General features: G+C 41.9%; 7 protein-coding genes across 7 annotated transcripts; 2 read left to right on the top strand and 5 right to left on the bottom strand.

The window, feature by feature from the left end:
* Positions 1-1,712: 1,712 nt before the first annotated feature.
* Positions 1,713-3,495, top strand: EAF02_009617 (uncharacterized protein; the record flags this gene model as incomplete). Its single annotated transcript, XM_038905665.1, is given in 4 exon segments — positions 1,713-2,054; positions 2,066-2,133; positions 2,209-3,130; positions 3,244-3,495. 4 exon segments carry the CDS (start codon positions 1,713-1,715, stop codon positions 3,493-3,495), a joined length of 1,584 nt encoding a protein of 527 aa, XP_038754723.1.
* A 621-nt stretch (positions 3,496-4,116) lies between these two features.
* EAF02_009616 (uncharacterized protein) lies at positions 4,117-4,424 on the bottom strand (the record flags this gene model as incomplete). The annotated part of the gene is made up of 2 exons (XM_038905664.1): positions 4,117-4,291; positions 4,347-4,424. The coding sequence occupies 2 exons, from the start codon at positions 4,422-4,424 to the stop codon at positions 4,199-4,201; spliced, it is 171 nt and encodes a 56-aa protein (XP_038754722.1). The 3' UTR covers positions 4,117-4,198.
* A 1,827-nt stretch (positions 4,425-6,251) lies between these two features.
* Positions 6,252-7,566, bottom strand: EAF02_009615 (uncharacterized protein; the record flags this gene model as incomplete). The annotated part of the gene is given in 3 exon segments (XM_038905663.1): positions 6,252-6,469; positions 6,491-6,735; positions 6,755-7,566. 3 exon segments carry the CDS (start codon positions 7,564-7,566, stop codon positions 6,252-6,254), a joined length of 1,275 nt encoding a protein of 424 aa, XP_038754721.1.
* Positions 7,567-8,056: 490 nt separating this feature from the next.
* Positions 8,057-10,955, bottom strand: EAF02_009614 (uncharacterized protein; the record flags this gene model as incomplete). Its single annotated transcript, XM_038905662.1, has 6 exons — positions 10,663-10,955; positions 10,055-10,612; positions 9,849-10,003; positions 9,578-9,799; positions 8,470-8,764; positions 8,057-8,392 (listed from the first exon to the last, which is right to left on the bottom strand). Exons 1-6 carry the CDS (start codon positions 10,804-10,806, stop codon positions 8,057-8,059), a joined length of 1,710 nt encoding a protein of 569 aa, XP_038754720.1. The 5' UTR covers positions 10,807-10,955.
* A 109-nt stretch (positions 10,956-11,064) lies between these two features.
* On the top strand, positions 11,065-14,004 carry EAF02_009613 (uncharacterized protein; the record flags this gene model as incomplete). Its single annotated transcript, XM_038905661.1, has 5 exons — positions 11,065-11,203; positions 11,510-11,777; positions 11,828-12,324; positions 12,374-12,582; positions 12,631-14,004. The coding sequence occupies 5 exons, from the start codon at positions 11,065-11,067 to the stop codon at positions 14,002-14,004; spliced, it is 2,487 nt and encodes an 828-aa protein (XP_038754719.1).
* Positions 14,005-15,084: 1,080 nt separating this feature from the next.
* EAF02_009612 (uncharacterized protein) lies at positions 15,085-16,568 on the bottom strand (the record flags this gene model as incomplete). Its single annotated transcript, XM_038905660.1, has 3 exons — positions 15,085-15,726; positions 15,788-15,840; positions 15,899-16,568. 3 exons carry the CDS (start codon positions 16,566-16,568, stop codon positions 15,256-15,258), a joined length of 1,194 nt encoding a protein of 397 aa, XP_038754718.1. The 3' UTR covers positions 15,085-15,255.
* Positions 16,569-21,483: 4,915 nt separating this feature from the next.
* Positions 21,484-26,102, bottom strand: EAF02_009611 (uncharacterized protein; the record flags this gene model as incomplete). Its single annotated transcript, XM_038905659.1, has 5 exons — positions 21,484-23,093; positions 23,153-23,645; positions 23,706-25,222; positions 25,260-25,803; positions 25,851-26,102. The coding sequence occupies 5 exons, from the start codon at positions 26,100-26,102 to the stop codon at positions 21,484-21,486; spliced, it is 4,416 nt and encodes a 1,471-aa protein (XP_038754717.1).
* Between the last annotated feature and the right edge of the window lie 207 nt (positions 26,103-26,309).

Here is a 26,309-nt window from a genome sequence, read left to right as displayed (position 1 = left end):
TTGCTATTCTTTATAATATTGTTTTCAAATATAGAGATAAGGATACTATCTATATTTATATTAATACCTTCTTTACCGAAAAGGGAATTAGTATTAGAATAGGTATAATAGTTATATAATCAAATAATCGAATTCTATATTAAGAGTGAGTAAAGTAAATATTAATATTAATCAATTGATATATAATAAAGAGCTTTTTGAAGTTATAAAAGCTATCAAATATACTAGCTCAATTACTTATTATTAATTAAAAGTTCAAAATCTATTTAGATAATCAAGCTAATCTATACTGCTTAAAAACTTTTTCAAATCATTTAGAAACAAGTTAATCAGATAAAAACAATCAAGATAGCAGAAGTTATTAGAGCAAAAGGAGCTGAAATCTTATTAATTAGATTCTAAATTATATCTCAATTAAAGGAAATAAACTAGTAGATAAGCTAACCAAGGAAGTAATCACAATATAATCTATTTCGAACGAAATAAGCTTTGGACTATTAAATATAATTATCAAAGAATATGCTTTAGATCAATAGCTTGATATTTTCAATCAATACAAACTCAGATCAAATCAATCCTTATCAATTTACTTAAAGCTATTTTTATAGAAAATAGGTTTCAAGATCAAGCTATCAAACAAAATTACTCGAAATACTGTTAGCACATTCTTTTAATTCAAATTAGATTACGGATATATCAAATCCTACTTATATCATTTCAAACTCATTAATAACAAATGTATATATAGCAATATTGAAGTACTACAACACCTCCTTATTAGCTATCCTATATATAAAACAAAAAGAAAGAAATCTTTAAGAAAATCCTATTATTCAAAATCATTATATAATTCTTATTACATATAAAGATAGATATCGAATTAGCTATTAAATTTATCAATATCATTAAAATCGCTATAAGGGTATAATATCTAGTAAGGATTTTTGAATAAAAAGTAATAGAGAAAGGAATAATAGTAGAAAAAGAAAGAGGAGAAGAGAATAAAGAAGAAGTAGTTGAGGAAATAAGAGGGGAGTTTGATCTTTTTATAATTTCTTGATTTTCAAAATTTTCTTATTATATACAATGCGTATAATGAGCGGGTATTGTTCCCTAATATTTATTTTCATTTCCCCAATTAGATTATATTTAATATTGTAAATTAAAAAGTTACCCGTTAGGCCCTTAGGGCCTAGCCGTCCTATATAGTCTTGGACTGAAGATGGACGTTAATAAAATCAAAATCAAAAACTAACGCGTCTCGAGCGCGCCCGAGGGCATTTACAAAGCGTCAGGCGATTAAGAAATATGGCGTCGACTGACAATTGCTACATTAGATTTGTACCGGGCCCAGAAATGGTTCAAGCAATGCAACATCTTGAGTTGTGCTCAGATTTTCGGAACTAAGAGGGATAACATGCATCTGTTCTGGGTACCATCGATTTACTGGGAAGGCCATCAATATGTATCCGAAGAAGATATAAGAACCCTGATTGGTATTTTAGATGCAGAAATCCGGTTCTTTTGTTTAATGCCTGCTTGCATCCTCCTGCCCCCCTCCCCCTTTCCCTACAGCAGTCAATTAAGCGGCGGTTGCCTAAAAAGATAGATTAGCTAGCTTCGACCAACAGTTGGGTATACTGGCTAGATAAGAACAGCTTTTTTCCTTTCTTTTGTTATCTCGATCTTTGAATACTCTGCTCCTTCAAGTCATGACTGAAACATTCCATGCGAATACTGACACCATGGGGATCTTGTCGCTTCCTAGAGAAATACACATTGTATTGGGGCAACACCTCGATGTTAAGACTTTGGCATATCTAGTGCTTGTTTGTCGCGAATTTCGGGATACATTTACGCCGATTTTGTATGCGCAATGGTATTCGGAATTGATACTTGATGGACCGAGGAAGCCCGATATGCCTCCTTTACCGTCTAACATTTCGCTGGCGAAGGAAGTGGAAGTCAGAATTGAGGGTGAGTTTCGCGATTGGGATGAAGCTGATTTTGAGGAGGATTCGGAAGATGAGGAAGTTCAGTCTTATCGGGAGAAAGTATTTCACAGCTCAGGAAAGCCTTTGCAGATTATATTTTGCGAATTTTGAAGCTGGGCGTGGGTGTTCAGACTCTGAAGTATGCTAAGTATCTCCTTTAGAGTTCCCATTCCATGTTGAATTAGCCAGTCATAAAACTAATATATCCTGCCAGACTAATCGATAATGTAAATGACGATACTTTGTTCCATGCCTTTACAGAAGAAAGTTTTCAAAAGGCTTTGCAGGCATGTACAAAGCTTAAAAAGGTTCACATGAACGGTATTCCAGATAGCACAATCATGTTGCAACAATTCCAAGATCTGTCATTCCTAGAGCTTCACAATTTCAGCAGCGAAACAACTGGAGTAGAAGATATTGCAAGACTGCTGTCCAGATGTCCCCATCTTAAGGTTCTAGTACTTGGACCTACATACTATGGAAGTTCGTTTGAACCGTATCATTTAAACACCAGATTGAGGCGGAACAGCAAATATGCTCTGGAGCATTTGTGTGATTATTATCACACCATATGTGAAGCAAAACCTTTGCAGCTGAGCCGACTTGTCCTTCCAGCCGACTTATCTCCTTTCAAGTCCGCATCTGAAAGGGTCGATAATTATCTAGAGAACCTGGCCAATACATCATTCATCATTGACCTTGGATTTTTCAATGGTCTGATCGCAGAGAACCCCAGCAACAGTGACGCTCAATTTTGTGATATCGACTACAGGCTTCTTGAGAACGTGGGTCCCTTGCGCAGTATTAAGGTCACCCGTCTCGACAGCGCACTCAGGGCCTGGATGAATGATGAGGCAAGGAGGATCACCGATCTTCGAAAACTCGGAATTACTCAGCTGTACAGCATGTATGACTCTCTCTTAGAAGAGTTCAACACGCTCGACCTCCCACGGTTATCCGAGCTCTCAGTCAGAGAAGTGACGAATGTACCAAACACTCCCAATCTTCTAGCGCCTGTTTTAGAAAAGCCTCCAGGGTACGATGTGCTAGCTCCATACACAATTCTTGATAGGCTTCCAGGCCATGGAAGAAGTCTCGCTAAACTCGGACTCTATCTAGATTTTGCTACTCAATGGGTATGTCTCTTTTGCAATTTATCCCATACCAAATGTGACTAATTATCCCCTTGCCATGATTTATGTTAACTTTGTCATAGGACAATTTTTCAATCCATCTATCCAACATGAAGTCCCTTACATATTTATGCATAGGCCAACGTCGCAGCAGTACCGACGGTCTTCCAGGTCCCAATCCAGACCCTGTTGTGTCGGCTCATGACGCATTATGCTACATAAAGCTAATTTCCACGCTATGTCCTTCACTACGGTATGTGAAAATCGCATATCGTGCATGGAAGATTAGTACTGGGTCACAGGCATCTATAGTTAAAGTGGACGAAAATGATGAGTTCTTTGAAGAGTGTTGGAGATGGCGCGGTTGAGGGGATATTATGGGTTAGTGGAGTTGAGTGCTTAAGGGGAAAGTGGCGAATGAAATATGGTGGCTTGGTGGCATTTTCCACTTGTTCAATCTTCCCTAAGGTTGTCTCCTAGACACATAGAGTCAGATTGATCGTGAAGCACAGGGCTGTGAAGGCTGTGCAGCACCATGCAAAGCCACAATTTTGGGTTTATTATATTTCTTCCCTCCCACATACAGGCTCAAGCAATCGATCGATTTTTTTGAGCATTGGCTTCTAGATGCTGCACTCATCTAATCACGTGGCGCCCCTGGAAGATTCCGTCGTATCTTTCAAAAAGATGCAGGTGTCACTAGATGGATACATGGTCCCTTGTTTCGTCTTGAAGCGTTGTTCTAAGTAAGGCCTTAAAAGGTGTTTCCCTTGCACATGTGTTGTTCTCGAAACTTGACACTCAATTTCTCACTTGATACTATTCTGGCACAAATTATAATCACATCATCACAGTGGTCTATCAGAATGATGAAAGTTTGTTCAATCACTAATTTTGAAGCTATGGGTCCATAGATGTATAGACCACACACCAAAATAGCTCTCTCATAGAAAGTAGTTCGCTTTCCTTTCCTTAGTTCGACGTCTGAACTTTTGCGTTACAATTGCCTTCAAGATACACACCTTCGTACGATAACCGGAAGATACTCAGAGACCTTTTCTAGTCCTGGTTTCAGGTGTTGAATGGAGCTTCATTAAAGACCACTGTTGCCTCAACTTGGGCAGCGAGTGCATTGATCTTAGCCAGGTTTGCGTTAGCAATGACCTAACATATAGTCAGTCTCGTCACCGGAAGGCTGCAGCATTGTTGTAACATATACCATAAAGTGGGAAAATACTGCAGCTGCTCGCGCTTGGTATGGGGCAAGCAACACGCTGGCGATATGTAGCCATCTCATTATGAATAAAGAGTGCCGAATATTTGGTTGTAAAGAATTTTTTGCTCGACCCGGCGTACGCCAGCAATTGCTCGAATAATTATGGATGAAGTATGCTTGTGGGAAAAGCACGAAGAAATCATGGTTGGTTATATATTTCTCCAGATCGAAAGCTGTGATTGCTAGTAACAAATCATCAAGTACCTCCACTCCGGTGTATAAGTGATAGGATGAAGCCAAATTCATGGATCATAGCATCTTGGATGGGTTCGTGCATTGAATTAATTATGTTGGGCTTATGTTGGTATCACCTTGATGTGAGTCCTGAGATAGCATGGTCTCATTTGCAGCGACGCTTCTGCCTACCTAGTCACCCGCACCCAAATTTCACAAATCTGATCCAATTGGCTTATGATTTCCTCGTCTCATGGAATAGGAGATGCTTGGTTCTGAGTTTCTTCACGACTAGTCCTAAGGTGTACACATAGATTCAAGTGATATACTATGATATGCTAATGTTTTTGTGTGTGGTGACTAACCGCATGTTTCAAGATCTAATTCAACCACTCAGCCTATATTGAGCAAAGAGCATGTAAACATAGTCATAAACCCACAGCTGATGAATATTAGAGGTGTTGAGAAATGAGATATATTGGAGAATTGCAAATGCAACATGCAAGGAAGTTCTTCACCCTAGCAAAATGAACTATTGGAAATGGTATGCTGTCAGGGCTATCAGTCCCTGGTATGCAGACTTTTGCACGCACTCGTGAGTCGCAATACTTAACAACGATGCTTTCAGGATAATATAGTGTTTAGGAAAGGCCACAACAACATAGGCGCTTGTCAAATGTGGCCACTAGCATCACAATTTTGGATTCGAGAGGATACGTCTTTTCGACACCAGCTCCTAATACCCAATTGATTTCGATATCACCGACAGTTCTTATCAACCCGGTCGTCCCATTTGTATTGTATCTGTCTTGCTAGTCACGATATTATTGAGGTTACTTCCAATTCAAATTAGAGGACATTTATGTTAGCAGCGGCGGATCTAGCTGCACTTTCAGATTCAGGTGATATCAAAAGCAGAAGGTTCTTTGCTGCGGGACCAAAATCAACAAGTTAAGTAACCTAAAGAGAGAGGGGTCAACCAACTGCTTATTTGATAGGAGTTGTTGATTGATTTCCGTGTTGGTGGTAATGTAGATTAGATTGAAGAAAAAATATTTTGGAAAAATTGCCCCTCCATGGACGTTTGGTCACATGCGAACAGGCCCTGGTATGTGATCATATTAATCACCAACAGTTGGTGCTGAGCACTAGCAAAACCCATGGAATTCATCTCCGTTTCCCGCCAAAAGCTGCCAGTATCGTGAAAATATATGATTTATCTTTCTTTAAGCTCAACGGTGCCTAAATGATACCTATCTGATAGATGCAATAGTGGATAACGGGAAGACCGCTTTAGTGAATTTTCAAGGCTAGGGCCCCTGGCCGGAGCCTTGGAAATGCTTATTACCACGTCCAAATTCGAATTGACCTCCGTAAACTTAATACCAAGTTTGCTCCGAGGACCGGAAGCAAAGAAATTGTGTTCTGAGATATAGATTTGCAAACCCCATGTCATCCCATCAATTTTCCGTATACCCGATTTTGGGGGTGGTGGATATAAATGAGTTGGTGGAAAATTTCTATCATCGGGTTCCCGACACAATAATCAATAGTTGTCTAGTGCAAGATTGCAGCCCTCCTAATAAACAAATATTTGGTGAATCGCACTTCGTAGTGCCTAGGCTTCATTTCCTCTACCGGTCTCGAAAGCTCCGCTTTCAGCCGAGTTTTTTTTCAACTCTGTTGAGCTTCTCTTATGATATAACATCTTTTTCCGAGTATACTATCGGAGGTGAATGCCGTTTGATGGTTAGAACGCGACCAATTCAAAGCCTCCTCGGGGTCCATGACAACAAATGCACTGTTTTGACTCTTTTGCGCCGCCTCCCATATCTTATCCATGCCAGGCTCGTTTTTCATCCTGAGCTCGTAGAAGTAGTACACCAACTGATCTAGTCTCACTCATGTGTAACCTTGATATCCTTCCACGTATGTTCTTCCTGGCACTGGAAACTCAGCCTCGAATGCTAAGACACGCATGTTATCATAGAAATATCCCGATTCCACCACTAAGTCGATGCAGACTGGATCAAATACAAGAAATGTATTTGTGAGAAACCCGGAACCGGCAATTCCATCTTCAAGATCACCTGTGTATTCAGTGGTCGATATTATATCTTCCCTTCTTTGGTATTTTTCTGGGTCTTCTAAAATTTCCCTAAATTACATTTCGGAACTGGGAACCGACATCCTGAAAGGTAATCCCACCACTGTGGTCTTCAGTTTGCATGGAAGTTGCAGTATGCGCAAAGGCAGTGGCTGGCGCATTAAACGTCATATATTTCCACTTGGCGTTGATGATATCTTTTGAGCCATTGAACCGAAGTGCATGTTCGAAAAAGCTACCTAAGGCAAATTGGAATTCCTCAAGGCGTTCTGCATCGATGGTTTGAGCAGCAGCATCATAAAAACATATAAAACCCCATTGCTGTTTTTCCTCCTTGTAGAGCTGCTTTATCCATTCCGGCGCGTATGGCAAGGCTGCATTGAGTACATCATTTAATTGATAATTCCGCACAGCTTTCTCGCGGCCCCAGAACTCATGAATACCAATGTTGAAAGCTTCTTCCTCGTTCTCAAGATAAGCTGGAGCTTTGGCATCAAAAAAATCGTCGCCCGCTTCTTCACTTAAATCCATGAACCCATCAGTTATCCTCGAGTTCTCCTCTTGGGTGGGTGATGCCCAGAATCGATCTTTCAAAACCAAGACCTCTGCATCTGTGAGGCTACCGCGATTGGTAACTGCTTTCTCTATCAATTCAGCCCGTGAAATATTTGTTGCTGCACTTATATTGGCACTTTCAATTTCCGGATCTGGGAGATCAAGGAACACGCGACGTTCCAACTCTGTCAAACTCGAAGGAGATGAAAGCGACTTTTCCTTCAAAGATGGATAAGCTGCAATGAGATCTTGAAGGGTGGTTTGATTCCGCAAAGCTCTCATCGAACTGGCCAGTAATGGCTCAATTTCGGTAGCGGATGATGCCATATTTACTTTTCTTGCTGGAAATTTTTCGAATGTTTGATGTTGTATAAATATGAATGTAAACAATGGTTGACACGATACATCGAAGTAGACCAAGAAACTACCTAGGTATTGTTGGAAGATACCATATCTCGGTTAGCACCCCGGGTGTTAACGGCGTCCAATCAACGTGACTGTACCGTACATTAGGCCAATCACATGACTCTCATGTGATGAATGGAGACTCATACTTCGGACATGAAAAGCTCTTTATTTTCAAGCAAATGGTTCTAAGAAATATATCACTCAGTAGATATCTACCATAATAGAAAGTGCTACCTCAAGTATTGAGAATGATTTCAGTCACTAGAAAGTAGGTTGTTGTGATGTAGAACGATAATCATTAGATAAGCTACCGGCGGAAAATACTGAGCGCAAATAATAATCTCCCGCAAGCCAGGCCATCCATTATAGACGTTTGGAAACTTGTCCGTGTGGAAACCATGAAGCACATTCAAACAAAATCTAGCTGTCGATTGTAATTATCTTCTGCACGGAGGGAGTTTGCTGGGAACTGGACAAGGGTTGTGAGGGCACTCTCTGTCACATAAGAACAACAAACGTCCAAGACCGATCTGCGATCCTTTAAACAAGAGTAATTTCTATCAACGAGGCCACGAGTCGCAACACGCGAAAGTTGTTTTCCCGCCCTAACCAAATTGTCCACAAAGAGGCACATTGTACCAAAACAAGTGTTGTAACCGAAGTAGACGATATCGATAGAAGGATCAAAATATGTAAGTCGAGATGGTGGTTCATGCCCTTCAGGACGATTATCGAAATGCCGAAGCTGACATTTTCTCAAAATTTCATCCCGAGTATCTCGACAAATAAGATCTCATAGCCTATAGGGGCTTGAGAAGATACCTTTGTTGCTCTGTATCCATGATGCTTGTCAACGGGATGAGTCGGATCCCATTCGATCTCGATAATCCGGCCAAGCTGCGGACCAAAATAGATATCCCAGATCTTGCGACGTAACTCGAGAGGTAGCCTGGGAAAGCAGTGAAATTTCGTCAAAGCTAGGCTGCATAATTTTCCGAGTGTGTTTGAAGATATGGGAGAAGATTCCGTGGAGACATACTCCGATGGAATTCCCACGATTAAGCGGGCAACAGCAGATGTCGCATCAACCACGAATTCAGGAAAAGGCAAATCGGCACTTGCCATGATATCGCAGTAACGAGAATGGGACGAATAACAATTCAACACTTTTGTTGTATGCAAGCTTTGTGACGAGGAAAGAAGAAGAAGAGTTGAGTCTTGCCAAAAGAATAGGAAACTGAAAGATATATGAAGAATCAATTCAAACCTGGCAAAATATGCCCAGGCGGTAAGAATAGGGGTACGAATGAGGGGTGCGGGGTATCCAAAGCCGAAACTGAACACGTTGATATTGATTTGAGTTATGTGAAAGCCTTCGACAAAGTATTTCCAATGATTGGGTTTTCTATTATTCTTGACTCTCGTTCAGTGCCCTCGACAACGAACGCTTGGATAGGTAACTTCTGTTTGTACTTGATCTGTTCCTTGGAAGTGCGGCCATAGAATTATTAGTCATATAACTTCCTAAGAAATGTACTCACTTTGCGACTGGTATTCGGCATGATTGTCTTTGGGTGAATTCAAAATTCCATTTTAAATGCCTTTCGGTGTGTATGATTAAGCGGAGACGGTGAGACGAGTGTGATGTAGGTAAGTGAAGTTTATTAGTCGTATGAACAAAGTGGCGAGTAGATGTTACTGTTGCAAAGTCTGCGAGACGATTCAATTCATTACATAATACCATTCAAATATCAACTGGGCTGGGGACTGATACAAACTCTCAAAATTCTGTAATCACAGGACCAACATTGGCCATTTGCTGATATGCCATGTCACACTACTACTACACATTTATGATCATGACTGACAGGTGCTACTAACACTCCGTTGATATTAATCTTCTGATATTCAATTAGTTGATTTACTCTACAAGGGAGCCTCGGCCCCTGCACTACCCAACACATCTTCAATCACTTCCTCTGGTCCTATACCATCCAACATTTCTCTGATGGCATCTAAGTCACTTCCCCACTGCATACTACGTTCTCTTTCTGGACTTACGATCTCAATGCGATGAAGGTATATCTTTCTGGCGGCAAGAGCAATAAGAGATGGGGTAGCATATGGAAGGCCGTGCAAAGGCGCGAGGCATCTAATCGGTATCAGAACAAATTTCCGTGTACATATCAGGCCACTCTCACCTAACAAGCTTATCAAAATGCTTTGTAGCAACTGCAGATATACCCGTCTCTACCGCGCGATGTATTCTAAGGAATGAAGCAATATTTTGTTGATATTGCTTGACCTCAACACTGACTGTAGTATTTTTGCTTTGCTGGGCTAAATTTTCGATATCCTATATCCATATTAGTAAAAATAACTCCACCACATGCGTTTGGCCACTCACCATCGGAGATATTCTCGCCCATAAACTTTCTTCCGTCTGTATTGTTGGACTCCTTTTCACAACTGATAATGTGGAACTCGTATCGTCTGTAAACATATCTTCTAGGTTCGGGAACCCATCCTCAGGGTCGTGTACATGAGAAATGAACATGTAATCATTAAGATGTTTTGTCAACCTTGGGCCCTCTCCGCCTGCTATAGCAGCAACAAACAAGAAACGTTTTGGCGCATTTTGTATGGATGTCCTTGTGAACAACCGTTTCGTTCGCATTAGCTCTAACGCTTGAATCTGTATCTGCTGCGGCGCTTCATCAAGATTCCTAGCAATGATCACATTTGCTATCCTTTTATTATCGGTCGTTTCCGGTACAGGCGGTCTATTGATTGATTGGAAAGCGGGTGTTTGTAGGAAGTACGAGTCGCGACGACTTATCGCAGGAGAATTGGTTCGAGTAGGAGCCGCATCAACGGAAAGAATTGCATGTGCAAAATCATCGAGAGTGGTGTGGCTATTGCAATCGATAACAGCATAGGTTAAGCCGAAGACTTTCGATGCGACCTACTAAGCATTAGCAGCTTGCGAGTATATTGAAAGGGAGGTATATTCACCAGCTGTAACTCTTGTACGAGATCGCCTAGAGCGTCGGGATCTGTATCAATGATACAGTGCTCTTCTGCGACTAAACATATCAGTGCGGCGAGCTCCAAGTCGCTGAGCTCGTGGATTTTATTGATCAACTCCTCGTCTGCCATCAATCGATGAATAGAATGGTTTCACCCAAATCCCATTTCTTAGGTGGAATGTTTATAGAGACAAATTGGATGCTTCACTAATCGGATGCCATAATTCGGATCTATGCTGAAGTCGATCGCATAACATTGAATGTTGATGATCACTAGCGTCAAGCTTTGACCACATCTTAAACTAGGAGCTCTTCACGATTGAACAAGCAACTCGAAGCAACAACAATAACCATCCCAAACTATAATGAACAGTTAAGCAATATTGAAATGACAAGTCCAATTGCAGAATGGGAGAAGGTGGGGGATAAGTTCTATCGAAAGATACAGTTATATACAGCCGTATTCGACCAGGACCTAGAGCTTGAAAACTACGTGGTCACGGGATGCTCATATGGAGGAGCAATTGGTGCGTTGCGTTGTTCCTTTTCAATATCGGAAATAGATTATTTTTGCTAGATTCACTCTACTGTTTACTCTTTCTAAAACCTCTAAGAATCTGGGAGGCGGCGGGTGCTGCAGTCAATCACATCAAGGGGCAATTTAGAAGATTGCGAGACCTCATCTGCTGAGTGGCTTGCACCCATCAGAGTCTCTAGAGCTAGTGCTCCCACTGAACACATGAAAGTGCCGTATTTGCGAGCGTACGGACTTAAGAACGCATGTGGGCTCAATACTTTGATGTTTTCATTTGCTTACATGATACTTCATTCAGCTCTATACCGAGACGAAACAAAGCTCCAAACATTTCGAGGATCACAAGCATCTAAATCCAGTATCGATATATACAGTTGTGCTGGAAAGCTGATCAGAAGAATAAACTGGGATCAAGGTTCTATTAAAGGTCTCGGCTGGACCGAAGACGAAAAGCTTATTGTCGTCACCGCTGATGGCACAGTACGATGTTACTATGACTTACAAGGAGATTTTAACCAATTTTCTCTTGGAAATGGTGCCGAGGAACTTGGTGTGATAGCTTGCAGGTTTGTGCTTGACATAATTTAGATTGACTGCGAGCTCACCAACGGAATAGATTCTACGGCACCGGGTTTGTGGCCTTGCTCTCAAATAATCACCTAATCTCGGTATCTAGATATGAAGAACCACGTCCAAAATTACTAGCAACGCCCCCTGAAGGCGATGTTCATTCGTGGACACTGATACCACCGACATATACATTATCCAGATCAGTTGAAGTTCTTCTGAGCATTGATCAAACCATACACGTCGCAGACGCTGCTGAATCCGAAGATCGTTTTCTAGACATCGGACCCTTTACTCATATCAGTGTATCGCCAAATGGAAAATTTGTCGCCCTTTACACAGAAACAGGAAATGCATATGTTATCACGAGCGATTTCCAAAGCAGATTGAGTGAATACAACTCCAGATCGAAAACTCCTCCCAAAGACGTCCAATGGTGTGGTAATGATGCGGTAGTTATTGCTTGGGAGGATGAAGTACATCTCATTGGCCCTAAAAATGCTGCAGCAAAATTTTATTATGATGGTCGAGTTCATGTAATTGCTGGTTTGTAATTCCCTGGAGTTAGTTAGGATTCCAGCTAAACACTGAACAGATCATGATGGCGTTCGTTTGATAACCAATGATGTTTGTGATTTTTTGCAAAAAGTACCGGAAGTAACCGACGAAACCTTTCGGTTCGGCACAGAATCGCCAGCTTCGATATTATTGGATGCAGTCGAGCAGTTGGAGCAGCAGTCTCCAAAAGCAGATGACAACATACAGTTGATTAGACCTCACTTAGTTGAGGCAGTTGATACCTGTGTAAGTAATTTTACACAGAATTTCGGTTTCATAGCTGACCGTATTTAGGTCAAAGCAGCTGGTCATGAATTCAACATCCATTGGCAGAAACAACTTCTCAAGGCTGCTTCATTTGGTAAATCTGTGCTTGATATTTACAACAGTGATGATTTTGTAGATATGACCGAAACACTCCGAGTGTTGAACGCTGTCCGATATTACGAAATTGGCATACCTCTATCATACGAACAATTCCTACGCCTAACTCCCGAAAAACTTGTTAGACGTCTCATCAACCGTCGAGAATACCTCTTAGCACTCAAGATCTCTGATTATCTACGACTTCCAACCGACAGAATCTACGTGCACTGGGCTTCCCAAAAAGTCCGTATAGGATCCGAAGATGAAGACACAATCTGTCGCGTGATTGTCGAGAAACTTTCCGGCAAACGAGGCATCTCATTTGAAGAAATTGCCCGAGCAGCCTACGACGAAGGGCGCGGCCGTCTAGCCACCGCCCTCCTAAACCACGAACCTCGCGCCGGAAAACAAGTACCCCTTCTTCTCTCCATGGAAGAAGATGAAATCGCTCTTGATAAAGCTATCGAATCCGGAGACTCAGATCTAATAATCTACGTCCTCTTACATCTCAAAAAGTCACTTCCTCTTGCCTCCTTCTTCCGCGTAATAAACACTCGACCCATCGCTACCTCCCTCGTCGAATCCTCAGCACGAATAGAAGATTCCTCTCTTCTGAAAGATCTCTACTACCAAGACGATCGTCGTGTCGATGGTGCTAACGTCTTTATCCGCGAAGCTCTCCAACAACCCGACTCACGCACTGCATCCGACAAACTCGCACTTGCTGCAAAACTCCTCTCAGACTCCAAAGAAACATCTTTCGAGCTCAAAGCTCTCCACGAAGCTTCTCTACTTTTGAGAATGCAAGAATCTCTTGACCGCGACCTCACAGAATCATTTACAGGTCTCTCCCTAAACGAAACACTCTTCAAATTGATAAAACTAGGCTACACTTCTCGTGCCAAAAAGCTCACCACAGAATTTAAAATGCCGGAAAAAACATCCACATGGATACGTCTCCGTGCTCTTGTCTCAAAACGCGATTGGTCTGCTCTTGAAGAATTATCTAAAAATCGCAAATCTCCAATCGGCTGGTTGCCATTCTATACACTTATCCTGAATGCTGGAAATCAAAAATTGGCAGGGAGTTTTGTGGAGAAGATAAGAGCGCAAGGTGAAGTTAAAGGAAAGGAGATTGTGGAACTTTGGGAAAAGTGCGGGATGAGAGTAAAGGCTGCAGAGGAATGTGTGAAAATTAAAGATGTAGGGGAGTGGGAAAGAGTTTTAGCAGGTTGCACGGCGGGAAGTGTGGAGCATAAGGAGGTAGAGAGAATTGGAGTCGCAGGAGGATTGAAGAAATAGCATTTTGGACTTGATTGACGAAGAGTCAGGAGTTTAGTCCCAAATATAACTTAAATAATTCATTTTTTCCCTTTTAACCTTTTTTGCCAAAGTAGTACATACCTAGATGGAGGGGAGTTTGAGTTCTTTTCCTTTCTTAATCTCTTTGAATACAAAGACAGTAATTTGATCTAGGTAATGTTCGAGACTTTGAAAGAGATATTAGACAGATTGTAATAGAGGAAATAAAAGATAAAGAAGCGTATTGAGATGAACCCCCTACCCGCGCTCTCTGCTCCCATTGCCATCCACCCAGATAAGAACGAGTTCTAGCAGATTATACTTTGCAATAGAGAAGCTTGAAAGCAGGGAAGACAAAGAAAACTAACAAGGGGTATATGATACCTACGAAAATAGAGATAAAGGTAAAAACTTTAAAGCTCGGTTTAGATTCAATTCAGAAGTAACAATAAATGCTAGGAGGAGGATCGTGAGATTTCTAGGGCCGCACGGGCTCATGAACTCTACTTACGCCCAAACACGTGACTGTGCTGCGCCGGGGAGCTTAGACGCGTGTCGTCGATTCACCGCCATTTAATTTGTGCCAAAGAAGCCACACCTGATGGAGCATCATCAACCTCGACTAACATGCAACAAACAGATGGAAGATCCGGCCAGGCGAGAACAATCATGTGATCATTTCTCAGTCTCTAAGAGTCTTGTATATATCCTCAATTTTGTCGATGAAGAGCCATAATTACGTGTAATGAGACTCGGTGCTTCAAAGCCCTATCTTGCTCCTGGTGACGATGCTGGATGTCTTGGAATGTGGGATATTACTACACACAGTGTATAAACTTACAATTACCAAAATAATTGAGACTTACAATATTGTAGGGTGTGTACGCAACGCTACTTTCAAAGACCACACTACGAACATTCAGGTTATACATCTGCTTGATGAGCTCACCATCATAGGATATTCAAAGGTAGGAGAACACTTTGGCACTGGGGTCTGAGCACTGGTTTTTGCATTCGTGTCTACCACAAAGGTCATGATCAAAACTTGCAAAGCACAGCTGTTACTGATTCAAGACACTTATAAATGACAATATAGTTGAAGAAATAAAATTCCAAATATATATAGCGAAGAGAATATAATATGTACAACTCAGATCAGAGAATCTAAAAAGGGTCCTCCATCTTTCAACTTTCCATCTAGCTTAAAATGATCTTCGGCTAAAAAGGTCAAGAATCCTTCTTATTGATCGCTTAAGAGCAAGCACCAACAACAGTTGGGACGTTCTGGCAAGAAGCGTACTTCTTACCACCAGTAACGGCAACAGAAGACCAAGTCCAGGACTTGCAAGAGGTACTACCGCAGACAACAACGACATCGTATCCGGAAGAGGCGACAGCGCCGGTACCAACAATGTTCTTGATGGTCAAGCCGCTAATGGGGATACCGCTGGTAGGATCTCCGTGAAGATCACCACCATTGTAGTTTTGCTCGATGAGGATACCGTATTTGGAGATGCTGCTCATGGTGATGCCATCGTAATTGACGTTGCTGACGACACCGGTGTCACCGGCGATAGTCTTAATACGGATAGCTTGGACGGACTTGGTGACAGTGGAGTCGAGGAAAGAGACATTATCGACGGTGTTGTTAGAGCGTCCTCCTACGGATCCGATGGAAAGACCGTGGCCACCCGAGCAGTACCCATTCTTGAAGGTAATGTGCTGAATATCCATGTTAGTGGGGGTTGGGGAGAATGAGGAGCATGGTGGATTGTGGACATACGCTTCCAGAGTTGACAGCAACGCAATCATCTTGGTTGTAGACAGTGGCGTGCTCTGTGCAATAAGTTAGTACGGCATTAATACTGGTCGAAGGCATCTCGATTTAACATACCAATGATAACAGTGTCGGAAGAACCGATGTCAAAAGCATCGGTGTTCTTGGCCAAAGCATCACCAGCGGAAGCATCGACAGTGATGTAAGCCAATTCAAGGTTCGAAACACTGTTGATACTGAAAACCTGTACAGGTGGGTTGAGAATGGTAAGAGTCTCAATAAGCGAATCGGTCAAGTCGTGGGCTTGGAAGAACTTTGGCTTAGTCTTGCCACCGCTTCCACCCTCACCGTCCCAGTAAGAAGCGCCATTTCCGTTAAGAATGGCAGTGTCGGCGTTGGATCCGGCGACCTTGACGTTGTTTCCACTGACGGCGAAAAGTGGTCCTTCCCACTCCTTGAAGGCGAATGATGTCTCTCCTTGGAAGATGACGGTAGTATTATCAGGGAGATCGGTCATGTCAAGAGTGACACCACCGGGGACAGTCAATTCCTTAAGGATGATAGTTGAGCATGATGCCTTAGACTTGCTGGCGGAGGAGTAACCGAGAGAGCCACTGAAGGTACAGGTTGCAGCACGCTTCTCGATGTTGCGCTCGACAAAGGCAGATTCAACCTCAACAGGGCTTGGGGCAGCGGTTGGCATTGGGGCCGCAATAGGGTTAGCCAAGGCGGGTGCCAATGTCATGGCGGAGAGCAGCATAGCTGCTATGGACTTGGTGGAAGGCATGATGGTGCTGTTAGAATGATCAACTAAGATAGCCAAGAAGGATGTGAGAAGAAGTGCTTGAGGACTGAGCTGGCCAAGAGATATCTAAGAGATGGCTAAGAGATGGCTTTATAGAAATTCTTCAGGAGTATTCCTGGATACACGGAATACAACAGTACGAACAAGTTGCACCAAGCGGCTGATTGATATCGTTGCATGGAATAGAAATCTTGGCTTAGCTATGGTCCATAGTATCCCTACCCCTGAGGGTAAGCTCGTCGAACCTTTCCATGTTTTCCTCTAATCCTTTCACACTATCCACTTTCGCTACTTGTTATGCCCTCCTACAAAGTCAGAATGCTTTTTGCTCTACAGTCCAAAAGTAATCCCACCTATGGTCAGGGTTCCCCTTTTAGCCTAACGGTTCTCCTATCTGCCGAACAAAAATAATGTCCGTTGTAAATGTTCCGGTGGACTTTGCAACTACCACGTGTGCCCCAGAAATATTCCGTGTTCTTTATATTCCATCTTGGCTCGCATTGTTTAATCTCAGATGATCCAATGATTCCAATCACACGTATGGTGGGGCGGCCCAAAAGATTAAGGTGGCAGTCGATAATGTTTCAAAGACTAGAAATCTGTGGGGGGTGAGCGTGCAGGAAGACTCGGGCACTCGGGAACAAAAGAAAAGAGGCATCGGAAATGAGAACCACTATCCATCTCTCCGATTAAATTAGAACCATAATTCAACTACAAATGAAACTACTAAATTTATTATATAGAAAAGAAAGGTTGGTATTCCCATTATTCTAGACTCTAGCTACCCAGGGCACAGCTAGGTATCACAAAATAAATACTCATATACAAACAACTAGAAGCGGAAAATGATTCATGCAGCCCGAAGAGTCGGGTAATTTATGGTATGTGGCTTGGGAACACAATGGGGAAACATGCAAGTTACAGGGTACTAATGTACCCCAGTTTTACCATTCCATACCCGGTGACGGACCTGTCTACCATACAAACCTGTGTGCAAACTCCGGAGAAGATAAAGACAGCCAGTCAGAAAAGTTAAAAGGTTCAAAAATCGAAAAGTTCATCCCATCAATCTTCAGAAGTGGGAGAAAAAGTACGTTGGCTCAATTAGGCAAAGTAGAAAATGCCAAAGCAGGTTAAGCTAAGCTAGGGCCCATGTAGTTCGATAGGGGTTTATCCTTCAACACCGCTCGATTCGAAATTCAAGTACCAGCAAAAATGAGATGACGTCTCCACCGTCCACATCAACCCGTGTGGGAGGATTAGCAGCGATTATTTCCATTATCAAAAGTTCAAAACTATCTTGTCCAAGTTGTCTTGCTAAGGAAGTATGGATCCCCTGAACCTAGATGCACATACCGCAAGACGCACTCAACAAGAGGGCTAATTGACTATCTACAGTAACCGTGCACAGCTGTTCGTCGGTTTCAAAAATCACACCAAAAATGGGCATTTTGCCCTATTTATATAAATAAAAAGAAAATATTCAAAATCATTAAAATTAGTTAGAACTATAAATATAGCTTTACAATATAATAAAATAACTAGAATTAATAATTCTTTTGATTTTAAAATATACGGATATTATTTTTTATAAGGTTTAATCTAAATCAAAAGAAAAGTTCTTGATTTTTGCTTGTTTTACTAGTAAATTTCAGTATTTCCAATTTGTATTAACTTTCTATATAAATATCTTAATAAATAAAAATCCTAAAAATAAACTATTTAATTTTTATTAAATTTTAATTGAAAATGAATAGGATTATATAGAATTTAATAAATAAAATTTATATTATTATTAAAAAGTATATAGATAATGTATATGAGTTTTGGTGTGATTTTGGTGTTCGGCAAACAGCTGTGCCCTAGTACTGTAGGAACCCGGCACCATGTGATCAAGACGGGAAAATCGGAACATCAAACACGCCAAAGATCAAGCATCTTTCAAGATCATGATCTTGAAGGGTGTGATCACACCTTTATTGCATAGTCAAATGGCGATTAGAATTGATATGATGAGACTTCTGGTCGAAGAGATTCAACAATCTAATGGAGAATAAACTTTCACATATTTCTATTCCTATACAAGTACGGAAGATTGATTCAAGATAATTACGCAATTACTTAATATATACAATTTTGAGAAGGGAACGGAGATTTTGAGATCCCAGTATTTTCGTCTTGATGGAGCCCTAAGTTTATTAGCGGCGGAGCTTCGTACCTACTCGTGCGGCCAGAAAGTATGCAACTCCTGCCTCAATAGGATCAAGCCACTGTAGGGAAGCTTTCTAGTGCTTAAAAGGAGCATAAGTCATTGAAATTTGTACTGAAAGTAGTAGGGCTTCAATATAAGCGAGTGATTTAATTGAATCAATTTTCCAAATCTCCATTTAATATAGTGGGATTAGAAAAAGCAGTGGATTCCATTGGCCCATTGAAGCCGATATAGCGTATTTAGCGCCGGAGTTGCATACTTTCTGGCAGCACGAGTAGGTACTCTTAGTCTTTCTGACTACACAAATAACGTGGTTCGTCACGGAACTGATCAACTCGGACTCGCATAAGACTTCTATCTTCGCCTCTAATAACTCCATAATTTCATATTAGATGATTTAGCTTTTTAAAGCGGTTGTAAAGTTCCGGTCCCGAAATCGATGTATTGGATTCGTCGAAGCGAATATCAATCATCCCCCATCAACGTAGAGTTCTTTATTATTGCCTTGTAATCCTGTATGTATAGAAACTGTGCCAGAGAAGAAGAAAAATCAAGACCAAATCTCATAAACCTGATATAATCCCTCGCCACCCCAAAACTATCGAATTTCGAAACTCGATGTAATATTACATAACCCTTCACCTAAAATAGATCTTCTTCTAAGGATATCGACCCTTGCATCCCACCGGCATCTCATAATCCAATCGAAGCTCTTTCTCAGCCGATTCGGATCAGAATTCGCCTCGTTCATTATCAAGGAGGCTCTCATGCCGTAAAAATGTACACAAATCCGAAGCTAGATGTGTATACTGCAAGTTGACAAAGTATAATATGAGAACTAACCTACTTTTCTTCTTGGCGACGTTGTATGCTTTTTGACAGCACGAGTACGAGTATACCTACCTTCAAAAAGGTATATTTGTGAGTAGAAAAGAGTCTAGAGCTCTCAGTATATAGGAATATACTTTTATCTGATAAGATTTATACTTTTTCAAAAAGTAAAAAGAGCACTTGTTAGATATGCCAGGGCAAAAAACATCCCAGTATTCATCAAGGTGGTAGGTGCACTTGTACAGCGAGGAATGGTTGAGTAGGTAGGTAGGTAGACATAAGTAACAGGTATCTATCCAGCTCGTCGAGTGTACTAAAGCGATGACCAAAAACGAGGGATAGGTATTAAAGCAATCGACGCTGCGGTACTTGTGGAAAAACTGTTCACAAAGCGCGAACTGGTAAGTACCTAAGGAGTGTTTAGAATATATCAATTCAACAGATTCCAAGGAATGTGATTGGATACCATACGACATGTTGTTATGGGTCGATGTAACTCTACATTTAAACTTAATGTTGTAGGATGGGATGAATGCAGAGTAACCGGCTGTGATGGGGGTATACGTCAGATGTGATGTGCTAGTTCATGAAACCTTGACACTCTCGGACCCTCGGCGTGAACGGGAAAACGGGAAAACGGGACGCTAAACTATAATCTAGATTCTAGATATCGAGGGTCTTTTGATCTGACAGATCAGGAGGATCCTCGATGCTAAGGTCAAGAATGACTAAACTTCGAAACTCAAACAACCCTCAACATCACTTGTATTTCGCGCTGACGAATTTGATCCAAAAGTGCGTTGACAATAAAATAAAGTTCGTGTTTCTATCGATTATTGACTTTCAAGTCTTGGTGTCTCTAACTTTGACAATGAAAAATTGGTTTATTGACTAATTCTTCGATTTTGAAAGAGGATCGGATTTTGACATCTCGTTTAGATTGTCCACGCCAAGGAACGACGGCTACTCGGTTGAGAGAAAGACTGGATTCAACTACTAACGAAACCATTCAATACCTCTATTGTATTGTCCCCCTCCAATTGACATTCTAAATAGCATTGTGGCTAAAGACTATCCGAATTCTCCCACGAATAGGCGGTCCTCTGGCTCAATGGAACCTATCACAGCTACTCAAGAGATCGGATATCAAGTATCCCATCGATCCTACGCTTCCGCCTACAAAGCATCTCCTCTTTCACTCCCACAAAAGCCCATATCATATACAGCTATTCAAGTGTTCTAACATACGATACAAGAGACTCAGACGTACTAGTGAACCTTTAAGCCATGCACATATTCTATTTCATATCACGAAGTGTCCACAGAGACTCAAGCGATAGAGATTGACAAGTTCAAATTAGGATTGAAAAGTACAAAGGAAAGGAAAGAGAAGCTATGAGTACGTACCAATAAGATAGGATGTCTGCTGATACTTTTCTTTTTAGTTGCATCTATCAAGTCTAGTAACAGTTCAACTCAATCTAGAGATATATCGTTGCTTAGCTTGAGGTTCGAGGTTTGGGGTCTGTTAGAAACGGATCAATATTATGAGTGAGATGTGAGGAATTAGCTGATAACATTGTATTCGGTGAAAATACTGAAAGAGAATTGGTGTAAAAAGGTACTTCAACATCCGTTGTGCAAATATTATAATCGTATGAGATTTCATCTTGTTACTCTACTGACAATGCTATGATGGAGTGTTTGTTGTTAAATATTCTATAGTCTAGATATCAGGTATATCAGCAAACATTTACCATCCAATATACAACATTTTTTGCACTCTGAACCCTCTTTTCCTCTCATCCCCCTCTCACATACCTTGGGCCTACTCCCCTTCCTACTCAACCCCTCTTACTCCCCATCTTCCAACACTCTCCCCTCCGCAAAAACCATCATTCTCTCGCACCCCCCAATCATCCCCTCCCTATGCGCAACCCCCAGCACCGTCGCCCTTTCAAACTCCTCCGCTACAACCCTCTTCATCGCCCCCTCCGTCTCCACATCCACACTCGCACTCACCTCATCCATAACCACAATCGGACACCTTTTCTTCACCCTCTCTATCCATCTATACCTAAGCACCGCGCGCGCCAGACAAAAGAGTTGTCGCTGCCCATGCGATAAAATATTCGAATCAAAGCTATCAGAAAGTCCCTCGATGTCAATCACACCCGGGAGAACAAGTCCCAATTTCTCTAAAACACCTATAACTTCCACATCATCCTGTTGCAGAGAAAAGGGATCGAGATTCTGGCGAAGCGAACCATTGATAAAGACTGGATCTTGGGGTATAACAATCATACGTTCTCGCAGAATCTGTCGCGGAATCTTGAGAATGTCAATTCCATCGATCGTTATTGATCCCTGCTGTACTTCCAGCATATGCAAAAGAAGCGCGACGAAAGATGATTTTCCCGCGCCAGAAGCACCGCATATACTGATCTTTTGACCTGCGGGAATATCAAGATTGATGTTTCGCAAACATGGTTCTTGATCTTTGGAATACGATGCTGTTATATTTTCAATTCGAATTGCACCTCTACTGGGCCAATCTTCCGGCACCTCTATCTCTCCATCTCTTTCTCCCTCTCCAATATCCTCATCTTCTTTTCGATTCTCATCCGGAGTCTCACGCACAAACGATCTGATCCTCTCAACCGCCCCCACACTCGTTTCCGTCGCCGTCCAATGAATAATAACCGCCGAAAGCGTAGTATTAAATCCCATAATATTCACCAACGCCAAACCTACTAATCCCGCATCAGCGGTATATCTCAATTTCACCACTAGCGCGACGAGCAGAATCGCTAATGTGGCAACTAAAAGATCGATGACAAGCATCAACCATACTTGGATGCAGTAGAGTAAATAAAAGGGTTTTTGGGAATTGTCTAGGAGCTTTGTATGGCGTTTTTGCATGACGGTGTGGAAACCGAATGCGCGAATGGTGAGGAGTCCACTGAGAGTTTCGAGGAAATGTGTGTGAAGGGGTGCTTTGGATGAGAGATCCATGAGGCGGATTTGTCGAGAGGTACGGAGATAATATTTTTGGAGGAGGTAGACAAGGAGGAGGATAAAAGGGAGTGCGAGAGAGAAATAGGAGGCAGAGATACAGATGAGGAGAGCTTGAATGAGGGATGTGAAAATGTTGTTAATGACGATTAGAAACGCGATGGGGAGTTCGGAGTCGAGGACCGAGAGGTCATGACTCAAGCGGTTGATAATTGATCCCGTGTCTGTTTTCGTGAGGAAGTAGAGAGGAGCGTTGGAGATGGTGGTGAGAAGTGCGGTGTGTAAGATGGCGGCAGATCGGGGTATCATTTTCAGGAGAAGTGTACTGGTGAGGATCATGAGCAGAAACATGGAGGTTACTTCGACAGCTATAAGTATACCGAGATAGAAACCATTAATTGAATTTCCATGAATGGTAATAGCACTTGTCCAGAATTTAATCCAGAGTTCTGAAACTTTAGTATGTGTACACACAAGCTCAAGGTTGAATAGAAGTGGCTTAACTTACTAGGAAACTGCAAGAGTAAAGAATAAAAGACCATTATCCCCATCCACATTCCCATATTCCACCATCCTAAACTCTCAAAATAATATCGATAAGTCGCCCAATTCCCAATCGGACGCTCGAGATCTGCACTCGCAATTTGTCTCGCTGTGTCATCATTATCTTTCATATCCACAGATTCAGACTCCTTAGACGTGTCTGTCTCTACCTGGTTCATTGCAAGACTAGACACATATCCATTCTTCCTAGTTAGATCATAAAACGTTCCTTGTTCGGCGACTGTACCATGAATACTCAGAGCGATGATATGATCCGCATATGATAAACGATGTGCCGCATGAGTAGCTAGTATAGTCGTAATACTCAATTGACGAAGTAATCCGTGTCTACCGAGTAAGCGAGTAAAAATCTGTTCTTCACTAACGATATCCAGACCACTGAATACATCATCCAACATCAAGATTTTATGACGGGAGTAAACTGCTCGAGCAAGTGCCTAGCAATATTAGTTTCCAAAAAAAAAGACAGATCAGTAAAGAAAATCGAACAGACATACAATCCTCAACTTCTGACCTCCCGAAAGCGCAGCTCCTCCAGATCCCGCAATAGTATTATCCCCCTCTGCCATTCCTTCAATATCATTCTCTAAAGCACAAACATGCATGACTCTTTGATACCATGCAGATTCATAGTCGCTAGTGCCAATGATATTATCTCTAATACTACAATTTTGAATCCAAGAGGTTTGATCCACAAATGCAACTTGAGAGTGGTTGCTATATATGTTTCCTTTTGTGAAAGGAATTTCCCCTAAAAGACCCTTTAGAAGACTAGATTTCCCGCTGCCAATTGGTCCGATGATCATTGTCAGAGTGGCGGGTAGAACGGAGAATGACACATCGGTAATTACTGCAGGGGACTCAGTTGACCAAGCGAGAGATAGATTCTTCACAGCAATCGTTGCCGATGATTCAGAACCATCTTCTCGTACTGTCAGATTCTCAAGCTCAATCTCAGAACCCGCAGATACATTCCTAGACAATATCCCAAGCCTGAAACGACCACTTGATAAGCCTTGCGCTTGCGGCAATACAAGACGATGATCCCTCTTCGCAGCCGAAGTAAGGAAGCTCTCAATACGATCTAAGCATCCCACCGCAGCAATAAGTGGCGGAACCGCAAACACGATCGCTCGAATGGGCGCAACCAGCAATGCAATAAGCGACAAAGCAGTAAATGCTGATGAAACATCCAAAGCTTTCCCATTCACCGAAGCCGCGATAACGTATATGATAAACGCCGCACCGGGTGCGAAAATATCAGACATATTCCCGAAAGCAATCATAACCACAAACAGCCCCCTCATCTTCAGAGAATTCCTGATCTCCTTTTCTCTAAGTTGAGAAATCTTACTCGATATTTTCTCGCTAAGACCTAACATCTTAACTCCCTTTATGGATTGCAGCATTTTCATCGACATATCGATTCTCATCTGAATTCTATCCATCCAAAGCTTCTGCGCAGCGCCCATATATTTAGCCATGAAAAACGGGCCTGAAACCGCTATGATTGTTACGAACAATGGACCTAAAAGCGCAATGCCAATCTCTCTCTGTAGTAACCATATCGCTAGTGCGATCTCGAGGGGACTAGCCCAGAGATTATGGATTGGTTGTAAAGCGACACAGATACGTTCGACATCTGAAGACATGAGAGTCACTGCTGCGGATTGGTCGAGATTTGGTAGCGAGAGTTCGAGGGTGTGAGAATAGATGGCGCTGATGAGAGCGCCTCGTACCATGGTTGTCATGCGATTGGCTTTGTGTTGAGATGCGCTTGCTGTAAGGGCTAAACCGATGTATATGAGTCCGGAAGCGGCGATTAGACCCCAGCCATTGCTGGATGTTTCAGAGTCAGGATTACTAACGAGAGAGACAATTTTGTTGATAAGGAAGGGTTGCATGAAGCGGAAGAATGTTAATGCTAGACGTGGTGGAATGGATGCAGTAAGTGGTCCTAACATTGCTCGTAGCATTACCCACATCAAAGTGTGATTTTGAGGATATTTCGTGCCTATACATCTATTAGTATTCTCTGACAAAACCATTACTAGAAGTGGATTTCAGACGTTTTCTCCAATATTTTCTCAACCTATCCTCACAAGCATCCGACAACAACTCTCCATCCGCCACGAATAAATCCTCGTCCCTAACCACTCCTTCAAACCCCAACCTAAAAAGTGGATTCAACCACCAAAACAAGCTTCTCGCAAACAATCCACTCGTACTTTCTGGCGAAAGATACTCATATCTCTGGAAAAGAATCTTCCTTTTCCCCTTCGCTTCCAAAATCAAAAGCAGGAGTTTAACTCCCAAGATAGACGTCGAAATCGCGTTACCCGCTACATTATCTCCGCGAAGCCACCTTGTTCGCAACTTTGCGGCATCAAACGGTAACGTTAAAAAGAGATATGCGTTAATAATCGAGCTGGGACGAATATTTCTACTATGTTCAAAATAGGATAGAATGCACAGACCGAGAGAGGCGATGAGTGCGAGGAGAGCCGCGGGTAGCGAGGCACGTGTTTTAAAGGAGGAGTGGGAAATCGCGATTACGTTCACGATTTGGAGGATACTGAAAATGGAGAGGAGGATCTATTTTGTTAGGGGAAGACTTAATGGGTCGGATACGCGAAACTTACGATTTTGGTGGTGAGAAGATGACTTCTGATTACTTTTTGTGGGGATTCCCATAGGTGCTGAATTCGCGGTGGTATCAAAATTAACAAGAAAACCGAAGGTATGATAGAGAGAATGGTTTCTTCGAAGAGGAGTGTGAAATCGAATGTTGTTTTCCCTGGGACCTTGTAAAAAGGTCCGAAGTTATCATCGTCCACAAGACTAGTTTCGTTAAATCCTCTCAGTTCGAGAGGTATGTCTGCATAAATCTCCATAATGAGGAAGAATGATCTCAAGCAGGTAGACTAGTTAGTATCATTGACTATCCAAGGGTTTTATCCTATTCTCCTCGTGTGGAGACTATTGTCGATGAGTATTGAGCAACGAAAATAATAGATTGCAGCAGGAGGCTCATATATATCCTCTTCGAAGAATCATAACGCCACAAGCATGCACACGACGTCTTCAAAAGCAAGGTACCA

Source organism: Botrytis sinoallii (genome assembly GCF_014898435.1).
Source record: "Botrytis sinoallii strain Bc 23 chromosome Unknown BSIN_020, whole genome shotgun sequence".
NCBI lineage: Eukaryota > Fungi > Ascomycota > Leotiomycetes > Helotiales > Sclerotiniaceae > Botrytis > Botrytis sinoallii.
This window is presented reverse-complemented; position numbering and strand designations above follow the sequence as displayed.